This window comes from Cebus imitator, unplaced genomic scaffold (genome assembly GCF_001604975.1).
Source record: "Cebus imitator isolate Cc_AM_T3 unplaced genomic scaffold, Cebus_imitator-1.0 Scaffold25, whole genome shotgun sequence".
In the NCBI taxonomy this organism is placed as follows: Eukaryota; Metazoa; Chordata; class Mammalia; order Primates; family Cebidae; genus Cebus; species Cebus imitator.
Genome location: NW_016107340.1, coordinates 6,579,034 through 6,590,602, shown reverse-complemented (window position 1 = coordinate 6,590,602; position 11,569 = coordinate 6,579,034). Strand labels below are relative to the sequence as shown.

Sequence of the window (11,569 nt, the reverse complement as noted above, 5' to 3'; positions counted from 1 at the left end):
TTCATTACTATATTTAAAAAAATCCATAGTGTAACATCCATCAAGTTTTACATCATTCCTCTTTTACCTCCTCAAAGAGCTGCTAAACATTACCCAAAGGCATTTGTTCATAATAACTGCTTGATTTACAAAATTATTTCAAGGAAAAGTTCAAAAGATGGTTATGTGTATATTCAAACAATATCAGAAATGCCCTGCCTACTTATCATTCCTGTCATTAATGAGTCTGGCTTGCCCAAATGTTAAATTATGAAACCACGCTGTGTAAAACGCACCTATTAAAATTAAAACCAGGGTAAACCCATATTTATTTACTAGCACTGTTAAAACATTACACAAAACACATTCAAGTGGCAAGTAATTATAATGCAAGCCCTTGCATGGCAATCCAAATTTATTGAACTACTGATGCTAAGTTATACAAAATTGCACCACTTTAATTAAGGCTTTTAGTTTACATTTGGCCACCTCAAAGTAGTTGTAACATTAGGTTGGTCAATTTAAATACTGTGGCTCCCTGTTGGATAGACACACAATCTTTACATCCAAACGTTAATGCATACAAAGCAACAAGGCATTGTTAAATAAAACAGCAATAGTTACTGCAAATTAGGCCTTGTGACCAATTACATATGATTAAAATTACTTCCCACATTCACATCCACAGTACTTGTCCACCATTTAACATCTCAACCAAAACGTTACACATGTGAAACAATCACTAACAGGCAAAAATACTAAACCTGTATATTTGGTATTGCAAATACACTTATGCATGAGCAAGCAAGGGATTCACAGTGAGAATCTACAGCTGCAGAAGCCTGAAAATGATTTACAAAAATTGTTAAATCATTAAAAAATTGTTTGAAAATATACACTTCTTGTTGTAGACCCCCACTGTACACACGACTATAAACATTGTTCCCTATGTAAACAAAAAAGGAAACATATAATAAGAGATTTGAAAAGTCTGGACATTTCCTTCCCAACAGATATTAAAGGCAACGTCTTTAATCTAAGACATTATACTGAAAGGACTATCATATTTTAAAGACAAGATCACTGTCTCCACAGGTTTTTTAAAAATTAAAAAAACTATATAGCTGTGTTAATCAAAGCGCTTATTTTGTACAATAATAATGACCTTGAATTTCTTAAAAAAAATTACAATAAGCTACAAGTATCAAAGAAGCGAAGTTATCTGGAGTAGTCTATATAGGAGCTCTTTGGACTTTCTTTTATTATGCTAAAATAGTGGTGCTTTTAGGATTTACATTATTGTACTCTCCAATACAAAGTATGGGGCATGTTAAAGTATACAGTACACCATTTTCATACATGTACAACATTGGTGGATGAAGAACGTCTCTTAGCAATAATACTGGATGTAGCCTCTGGTTTTACCAGCGGCATACTCTAGGACTATTATATAAGTAAAAATCTCTCTTGTGATACTGGAAAGTGATTAGAATGTGCAAACTGATATAGTAGCTTTCATCCGCCTCTTAAAGGGTACCACCACAGGAAAGTCCATTTAAGATGTTGGTAGGTTTAACAAAGTTGGAATGCTGGCACTGTTGAATTGGGCAACAGTTCTTCAGACCTGTCAAAAGGAAAAAAAAAATTAATTAAAAACGGGCTGGAAAAAAATAAAGACCCAAAAGGAAATGGTTAAGAAAAAAAGTCTTAAAAGTGTTAGAAATGAATATAATCTAGGCTCTTGTTCTAGTCAACACATTAGTGGCAATTTACCACAATTCGTCACAGACCTTTTCATCTTTTCATTCCAAAAAGATGAAGTCTATTCTGCTGCTCTTCTGAAACTCAGTTAAATGGAAAATCTTAGTAACAGCAAGGGAAAGTAACTTTGCACAAATTTTTGTGCGTTACTTTCCAAAGATTAAAAAGGGGGAAAAAAATCACATTAAAATTTTAAGTCAAGTCAACCTTATTAGAATTAGGATTAAAAAGTCAGCAATATTAACAAAATGGGTAATCCTGTGTTTTCACAATCCTAGAATTACATCATCAATATAGAATGCACATCTAACCCAGGTTTCTAACATCAATAATCAAGATCTTTCTTCCACATTCTTCCAATAAGAGTGGCTTAAGCACATTCAGAGAAGCAAACAGAATTTATTTCATGATGGTGTTTTACAGGTTTACAATTACGTTATATATTTTCTAATTCCACGTTTAAACATTCTATTAAGAATGATGTCAGAAGGCCGGGCGCGGTGGCTCAAGCCTGTAATCCCAGCACTTTGGGAGGCCGAGGCGGGTGGATCACAAGGTCAAGAGATCAAGACCATCCTGGTCAACATGGTGAAACCCCGTCTCTACTAAAACTACAAAAAATTAGCTGGGCATGGTGGCGCGTGCCTGTAGTCCCAGCTACTCAGGAGGCTGAGGCAGGAGAATTGCCTGAGCCCAGGAGGCGGAGGTTGTGGTGAGCCGAGATTGCGCCATTGCACTCCAGCCTGGGTAACAAGAGCGAAACTCCGTCTCCAAAAAAAAAAAAAAAAAAGAGTGATGTCAGAAAAGGCTGATATTATACTAAAATCATATGTAATTAAAGCTTTTTAAAAAATTTCTGAGTGATGTAAAAGTAAACTTAGAACTCAGTTAAATATGTACTTACTTTGAATAATTTTCTGCATACATGCCTGGGCTAAAAAAATGTTTCCTATTTATTTTTTTGGTGATTAGATTTCTTACAAGTCAGAAGAATTGTTAATATAGATGTGGCTGCTGAAATAATTCTCACAAATGCCTAGAACTTTTGGTCCTCATTCTGAGTCTGAATGAGGTTTGCAATCAAGTTTTCTAAATCCTAGCAGACTGTTGCAAATTAGAAAGGACAGATGGAAGCGTCTGCTAAGAATGGGCATGTGGTCAGGAATTATGGGACATCAGAATGAGAGGGGATATCACTAAACAGAAAGCCCTAGAAGGAAGGTAGGAACAAAAACTCTAAAAAGATACAGAATCAAAATGCTATGGCAGTATTGGGTCCATTAACATAGGAAGAAACAAGAGTCAGAAATGTCAAAAGTTCTCAAGAATAAGGGTACAATAAATTAACAGTTTAATGACAGCTGAAGAGGAAACCATCAGCAGTAGCTAAGAGTTGAGTGTTAATTATGTGCCAAGCACTGATGGAGATCTGTGCAGCAAACCACCATGGTACACGTTTACCTATGTGACAAACCAGTACATCTGCACGTGTTCCCTAGAACTTAAACTGAAGGGAAAAAAAAGTGACTGGCACATGATGAACATGTATTTTAAATTAGAGGCAGGGTCTAGATATGCTGCCAAAACTGGTCTTGAACTCCTTGCCTCAAGCAATCCTACCTCAGCCTCCCAAAGTTCTAGGATTATAGGCATGAACAACTGTACCTGGCCATGTCAGGGGTTTTCATTAGCAATACTACCCTGTATTTATCCTATTACAGCATTTATCATGTTTTGCAATTATCTTTCTCTTTCAGTATATCTTAATCAGCTTAAAGTAATTAAGAGTCAAGGAGAGACGGTTGGTCTTATCTTATTCACCATTATATTGCCAGCACCAACCAGTATACTGAATGAACTTATTTAGAATATTCACTTGGGCGTGGTGACTCACGCCTGTAATCCCAGCACTTTGGGAGGCCAAGGCGGCGGGCAGATTACTTGAGGTCAGGAGTTCTAGACCAGCTTGGCCAACATGGTGAAACCCTGTCTCTACTAAAAATACAAAAATTAGCTGGGAATGGTGGTGCATGCCTGTAATCCTAGCTAGTTGGGAGGCTGAGGCAGGAGAATCGCTTGAACCTGGGAGGCAGAATTTTCAGTGAGCCAAGATTGTGCCACTGCACGCCGGCCTAGGTGACACAGCAAGACTCAAAAACAAAAAAACAAAAAAACAAAAAACAAAACAGACAAAAAAAAATGTATGTGGAATACCTTACTTATGATAAGTAAATGAAATAATTATTTTAATAAGATACCATACTAACTAATGAATATCCTATAAAACTAAAGTAAGCCATTTATTTTTTAGTACCAGTATAGTGAATTCCATACTCGCTTTCCTGAGAGTACCCTTAATAAGGTTGAGTGATTAAAAGTTGAGGAAAGATAAATGAACATACCTGGCTCAGAGCTACAATGCATTTAGTTTATTAAAGCAGCTGACATGACGACTTTTTGCGAGCCTTCCCAGGCACTGGAGTTTTTCTGTTAATTTGCCGCACTAGATCATAAAAGATCTGCAAATACATTAATTTGTTTTAATTTATAGGAGAAACACCCCATTCCCCGCAAATGAAAAAAGTAAACTGAAAAAAACCAGAAATTTCCATGGATATAAATTAATCCCCAGAAAGCAACTATTCTGTTCAGCTAAGAAATGAGAATAAAGTCAGGTGTTATAACTGCCAAGCTCTTTTTTTGGGTGAGTGTTAATACTGTGCTCTTTAAAGTAAGGACTTAGTTGAGGGAGCTACAGAGATCTTATCTTAATTCAATTGGAACATTTACCATCACACAAAGAGAAAATCCTTTGCTCCTCTTTAAAACTGTAAGTTTTTGTTCTACAACATGACTTGGAGCTTTTCAGGAACCATGCATACCTTTCGGAATTTTAGCCTCTATCTTTTACATAACATCCTTCATATGCCTGAAGTCTTAATCTGTCTTTACTGTCCAATCTTCCTTTTTTAGGGTACATATCAATGTACTAGTATTTAATAAAAAGACTAAAATAGTATTATTTACTACATGCATGTGTGTGTGTATATATATATATATATATATATATATATATATATAAAACAGTTTTTTTTTGTTGTTTTTGTTTTTTTGGTTTTTTTTTGCCTATAACATCAACACATCACTGAGTACATGCTAACTTGGGGTTAAGACACACACACATTTTCCATTAATCTTCAGGGTAGTACTTCAAATGAAGAGCCATTGTAAAAGTATATTTGACCATACCTCATTAACATTTATTTTTGATTTTGCAGAAGATTCTAAGAATGCACAGTTGTTCCACTGTCTTGCTAGATTTTGACCTTGTTCCTTCCCTACAACTCTTTCATCTTCCAAGTCACACTTATTACCAACAAGAATCATTGGAACCTAAAAATACATTTGTGAAAGTAAAAATAAGTAGTAAGTAAATATGCTATATGAATCAAATCAAAAGAATTCTGAGTCAAATCTAAGAATTACTTTTCATATAATGCCACAAAAAATATTAAATTAATAATGCATAATGAAATTTACAGGTAAAACATAAAAACCTTACAATTTGTAACACAAACATATTAACTTTGATGTCAATTATCTCCACTACCTTCTCTTTTCATGGAAATGTCAAACGATAACTCCAAAATAAGAGAAAGAAAACTCTTATATATATATTAAGTAAAATGAACACAACCTAGTCAATGTAGACATAAATAAGACACCTTTACATAAAAATTTGACAAAACAAGCTATGATCCCGTTATGAGAGATGGAGGGAAAAAACTTTAGAATTTTATCATAATGGACTTATAACTACTGATAGTAAGCAAAACATACAAACTTTTTAAAAGAAAGTACAAAGGGTGTTATGTGAAAATCTAATATATTTTAGCATTTTAAAATGTTTCTCTAGGATGTGAATCAACATCAAGTTTTCTGGTTTCCTGACATGCATTTATTAAACTAAGCATTCCCAATTGCACAACACAAAAAGGGGAAATTTGGAAGGCTCCCAAAGTAGAATTTTTAGTTTCTTATAGTCTTGTATTTAAAAAGCCAATCAAACTTAATTTACTAAAATTCAAGACCACTTATTAAATGGATTTACAAATTTAAAAATGTTTCCTGAGGTTGCTGTAATTATGTAGGGTCCTCCCAAATTCCCTTGTTTCAGAAGTCCAGAAAATAACAGCATTTACATTGGGTGTCTCCCAGCTCTCACAGTATTTGCTATAATTAAACTACAGTACAGTGAGTCTTTTTAAATTTTATTTATTTATTTATTTTTAAGACAGGGTCTCACTTTGTCACCCTGGTTGGAGTGCAGTGGTGCAATCTTGGCTCACTGCCAAACTCCACCTCCCAGGCTTAAGCAAACCTCCTACCTCAGCCTCCAAAGAAGCTGGGACCACAGGTACGCACCACTATGCCGGCTAATTTTTTTTTTTTTTATTTCTGGCAGAGGTGGGGTTTTGCTGTGTTGCCCGGGGACGTCTTGAACTCTTAAGCTCAGGGGATCCACCACCTTGGCCTCCCAAAGTGCTAGGATTAGAGGTATGAGCCGCTATGCCCAGCCTGGTTCTTACAGTTCTCAGATAAGCATCACCAACACCACCTGGAAACTTGTTAGAAATGCAAATTCTTGGGCCCTAATGCAGATCTATTGAATTAGCTGCTCTGAGATTTCAGCCCAGAAGTCTGTCTTAACTAGTCCTACAGGATTCTGATGCAAAATCAATTTTGAGAACCACTGCTATATATAGTATGATAACGGATTAAACTCCATTATGGCAGACTCTAAGAGACACCTAATGATAGAATCTAATGTATTTGTTGCCTTTCTTTAAAAATTATTATTACTTTATTCCTTTTCTGTCAATAGTTGGTTTTTGTTAGGCTCTTAGAGCCAGGTGCAGTGTGGCTCATGCCTGTAATTACCCAATTCTTTGACTAAGGTGGGAGGATTGCTTGAGGCCACCAGTTTGAGATCAGCATGGACAACGTAGTGAGACAAAAACCTTTTTTCAAGAAAGGATTTTGATCTATCAGAAAAGTGGCCAGAATGTAATTTACTCTATTAATAAATAATGTTGTCTCCCATATCCCTCCCTCCTCTCAACCAAAGGCATGATTTTAAAATAGCAACGGTATAACATTTAATTTTCACAGGATAATGGCAGAGGAGGAAATTTCTCACTTTCCACAATATATATTTGAAAACATGTATGAGTATTAAAGATACATTTTTGCCTTTCAAGGAAAAATTTTTAAAAAACTAACACTCCTCACCAAAATACATGAGCTTTAAAATGAGTTTAAATTTAGACTTGTACTACTATTATAATCAGGTTTTGAAATAAAATTATTAGGAAGTCAGCTTACATCATCAGTGTCTTTAACTCGAAGAATCTGTTCTCTCAGGTCTTGTAAATCATTAAATGTGGACTGCGCTGTGATGGAATAAACTAATGCAAAGCCTTGCCCATTTTTCATGTACAAATCCCTCATTGCTGTAAATTGTTCCTACAATAGAAAGAAAGGAACATTAAAAAACAAGAATGTTTTGACAGTTACCTTGGCAGTTTTCAAAGTCTGTAATTATAGCTCAATGAAGAATATTGCAGTATTATGTAGCATTTGTTATAATCTATGACAAGATACTATTTGAAAAATTGGCTTTTAGGAAATAGGTTTATTTAAAAATAATACACCCAAGTAGATTTATATACAAAAAATATACTCAAGTGGAACAGAAATATCCTGTCCCCAAAAGTTACTAAAGGCAGCTTTTAAAATATAATGTGTAGACCACCCTACCTGTATCAGCCAAGTTAATCTATACAGCTATAGCTCAAATGCTCTAGTTCTGTAGGGCTCCATCAGGATACATATCTAGACCATCTCATCTTCCCACACTACTTTTCCTTCACTGAACTGTGAGCATGTTAGGACAAGAACACAGTGCCGGGCACCTATCAGGTACTCAAACATTAGCTGAATGAATACCATATACCAAGAACAAATCTTCCCTTCATCTTCAGATACCTACAAATCTAGTTGGTCTATAAATATGTTGAAGGAGGAGAGATACCAATCAAAAAAATTTTTTTTGAGACGGAGTCTCGCTCCGTTGCCCAGGCTGGAGTGCAGTGGCACAATCTTAGCTCACTGCAACCTCTGCCTCCAAGGTTCAAGTGATTCTCCTGCCTCAACCTCCTGAGTAGCTGGGACTACAGGTGCCTGCCACTGCCCCCGGCTAATTTTTCTATTTTAGTAGAGATGGAGTTTCACCATGTTGGCCAGGCTGGTCTTGAACTCCTGATCTCAGGTGATCCGCCCACCTCAGCTTCCAAGAGTGCTGAGTTTACAAGGCATGAGCCACCGTGCTCAGCGTCAATCAAAATATTTCATACAACTGCTGAGAAATGAATATTTGCCCATATTATCTGAAATATGGTAACATACTGTTTTAAAAGTACTAGTGAGACTGAAAATCTTCCTCCTAACACATTTTCTAAACTTTTCAATAACTGACCCACTGCAATTACAAAAAGTGCAATATACATTTTTTTTTTTTTTTTTTCGAGACAGAGTCTTGCTCTGTTGCCCAGGTTGGAGTGCAGTGGCGTGATCTTGGCTTACTGCAACCTCCGCCTCCCGGGTTCAAACTATTTTCCTGCCTCAGCCTCCTGGGTAACTGGGATTATAATAGGTGTACACCACCACACCAGGCTAATTTTTGTATTTTTAGTAGAGATGGGGATTCATTGTGTTGGCCAGGCTGGTCTTGAACTCCTGACCTCAAGTGATCCACCCACCTCAGCCTTCCAAAGTGCTGGGATTACAGGCATGAGCCACTGTGCCCAGTCAATATAAAATTAAAAATTCAACAGAATAAAAAGAACTTTAAGATTTAAAGTTTAGCAACTAGTACGTTTTTACTTGCTCTTTCACCCAGGCTGGAGTACAGTGGCACAGTCTTCCACAGTCTTTGCTCACTGTAACTTCCACCTCCTAGGTTCAAGAGATTCTCCTGCCTCAGCCTCCTCAGTAGCTGGGATTACAGGCGTGTTCCACCATGCCAGACTAATTTCTGTATTTCTGGTACAGATGCGATTTAGCCATGTTGGCTAGGCTGGTCTCTCCTGACCCTCAAGTGTTCCGGCCACCTTGGCCTCCCAAAGTGCTGGGATCCAAGGTGTGCGCCACCAAGACCAGCTGCAAGTAGTACTTTTAAATAAGCTTGACTAGTATTTGTCTGTAAGAGTACTAGCATTTATTAAGTCAATACTATATAAATGGTGCATACACTTTGGTATTTAGTTGTACTTACTGTTCCTGCAGTATCCAAGATTTCAAGCATACACTGTTGTGCATCTACTTCAACTTGCTGGTAGAAAAATTAAAATACACAATTCATTTTTAAAATGTACATAAGACTACCTTAATATACACAAAAGCTCATGTATCAAAAATAGACACACAGATAAGCAGGAAGAAAAATAGCTAAGTAATTAAGGTTCAAAGACCCCTAAATTGTAATCAGGTTCAAAAGCCATGTGTTTTCTTTTTTTTTTTTGAGACGGAGTTTCATTCATGTTACCCAGGCTGGAGTGCAATGGCACGATCTCGGCTCACCGCAACCTCCGCCTCCTGGGTTCAGGCAATTCTCCTGCCTCAGCCTCCTGAGTAGCTGGGATTACAGGCACGCACCACCATGCCCAGCTAATTTTTTGTATTTTTAGTAGAGACGGGGTTTCACCATGTTGACCAGGATGGTCTCGATCTCTTGACCTCGTGATCCACCCGCCTCGGCCTCCCAAAGTGCTGGGATTACAGGCTTGAGCCACCGCGCCCGGCAACAAAGCCATGTGTTTTCAAGTCAACACAGGGAAACCTACGAGATCTAGCCTCAATATGGATCTCTCAGCACTTAATTCTAGAAAAAAAGTTTCAAAATAGCTCTAGTAAATAAACAAAACCAGCAATAGTTCCAACAATATCATAAGTAATTTTGTTTATCTCAATTCTCCCCATAAAACTTAGATACATCTTATTTCTCTAGATAACTATATTGCCTCACCATACTGGAACAAGATTTCTGGTAGTAAGGAAGCATTGCCACAGCTATTAAATAAATTACACATATATCCCTGTTACCCCTTTCCACCTACTATTTCCTAGGAGAAAAAATAGGTATTAGAATTAGATGTAGAAAGAAAAGAGTAATACAGTCTCACAGCTGGGCTGCCAAAAAGTTTCCATTTTTTTTAGTAGACTGTGGACATGGAGGGAGGAACACAGTATTTGTACAACAGCAGGGCCAGGCTGGCTGCTACATAAAGGTGGAGAGATAACTCTTTCCCTACTACTTTAAAAATGTCTACACAGTGTTTTATTGTCACATGCTGTTACTGGACACAGGAATTCACCTTTCTATAGGCTGAGCATCCCTAATCTAAAAATTCAAAAACTGTAATGTTCCAAATCCAAAACTTTTTGAGCCATGTGTGGAACATCACACTACAAGTGGAACATTCCCACACATGAGCTCATGTGACAGGTCACAGTCAAAATGCAGCCAAAACTTTGTTTCATGAACAAGAGTATTAAAAATATTATATAAGATTATGTGTATAAGATGTATATGAAACCATAAATTGTTTAGATGTGGATGCCATTCTATTTCATTATCTATATACAAATATCCTAAAATCAGGAAAAAAATTTGAAATCTCAAACACTTCTGGTCCCAAGTATTTTGGATAAGGGATATTCAACCTATATTGTGAGCTGTGGCACTGCTTCCTTACTACCAAAGCTTCACAAGCAAATATAGGTTAATAAGTAGAAAGCTTAGGGAGATTTGTGTCCATCTATCTCTAGGTTAAAAATAAGGAGTAATCAGTCTTGCTAGGTAGGGGGGGATTAGAAGTAACAGGCGGCTACTACTTGAAATGGATGGTCCGCTTTAAAACTTGTGTGTCAAATTACAATTTTAGGGTCAGAATAAATTTAAAATTCTGGGAATGTGTGAGAGTATGAGTGTTCATGATCCTCCTAAACTGGTAAATATACAATGCCAGAAAATAAGTGTAAACTTTTCCCACTAATTTTTTTTTTGAGACGGAGTTTCACTCTTGTTGCCCAGGTTGGAGTGCAATGGTGCAATCTCAGCTCGCCGTAACTTCTGCGTCCTGGGTTGAAGCGATTCTCCTGCCTTAGCCTCCCGAGTAGCTGGGATTACAAGCACCACCATGCCCAGCTAATTTTCTTTTAGTAGAGACAGGGTTTCTCCATGTTGGTCAGGCTGGTCTTGAACACCCAACATAAGGTGATCCACTTGCCCTGGCCTGTCAAAGTGCTGGGATTACAGATGTGAGTCACTGTGCCCGACCCCCACTAATTTTATAAATTAACTCTGCCTCCATCCTCCATCCTCCTTTGTATAAAACATTCAATAATTATGAAGCAAAAATAGTGTTATATTAAAATAAAAGCAAAAAGCCTTCCAAAGTAATATATACCTTTCTATAAGAATCTTCTATCGTAGGATCATATTTTTCAACAAAAATTCCTTGAACAAATTGTACAGTCTGGAAAAAAAATTAAGAAACCATTATATTTCTAAAGAAAAGAGTACAATCAATCTTTAAATTGTAAACTGATTTCACATAGGTAGTTATACCATGGATAAAAAAAACCACAGCCAGTACTACATTTGATAAGAAAATTACCTCAGAAAGCTGTTTTCTTTTTAAATTAATGACCATTATGCTCCTTATTGGGTAATTCTAAGTTTAGAGATCATATAATAAAAGTGTCT

At 36.6% G+C, this 11,569-nt stretch overlaps 1 protein-coding gene across 2 annotated transcripts in view; it reads right to left on the bottom strand.

Annotated features, from left to right (window-relative positions):
- Positions 1 to 282: 282 nt before the first annotated feature.
- The window catches only part of RAP1B (RAP1B, member of RAS oncogene family), a 45,530-nt gene continuing 34,243 nt past the window's right edge, over positions 283 to 11,569 (bottom strand). For both annotated transcript variants that reach the window (XM_017522941.2, XM_037736476.1), the window contains exons 3-8: positions 11,271 to 11,339; positions 9,077 to 9,133; positions 7,126 to 7,266; positions 4,990 to 5,133; positions 4,143 to 4,259; positions 283 to 1,603 (exon numbers count right to left, since the gene is read on the bottom strand). In XM_017522941.2, coding sequence (XP_017378430.1) covers positions 4,173 to 4,259; positions 4,990 to 5,133; positions 7,126 to 7,266; positions 9,077 to 9,133; positions 11,271 to 11,339 — 498 coding nt within the window. In that variant the 3' untranslated portion in view covers positions 283 to 1,603; positions 4,143 to 4,172. The remainder of the gene's footprint in view (positions 1,604 to 4,142; positions 4,260 to 4,989; positions 5,134 to 7,125; positions 7,267 to 9,076; positions 9,134 to 11,270; positions 11,340 to 11,569) is intronic.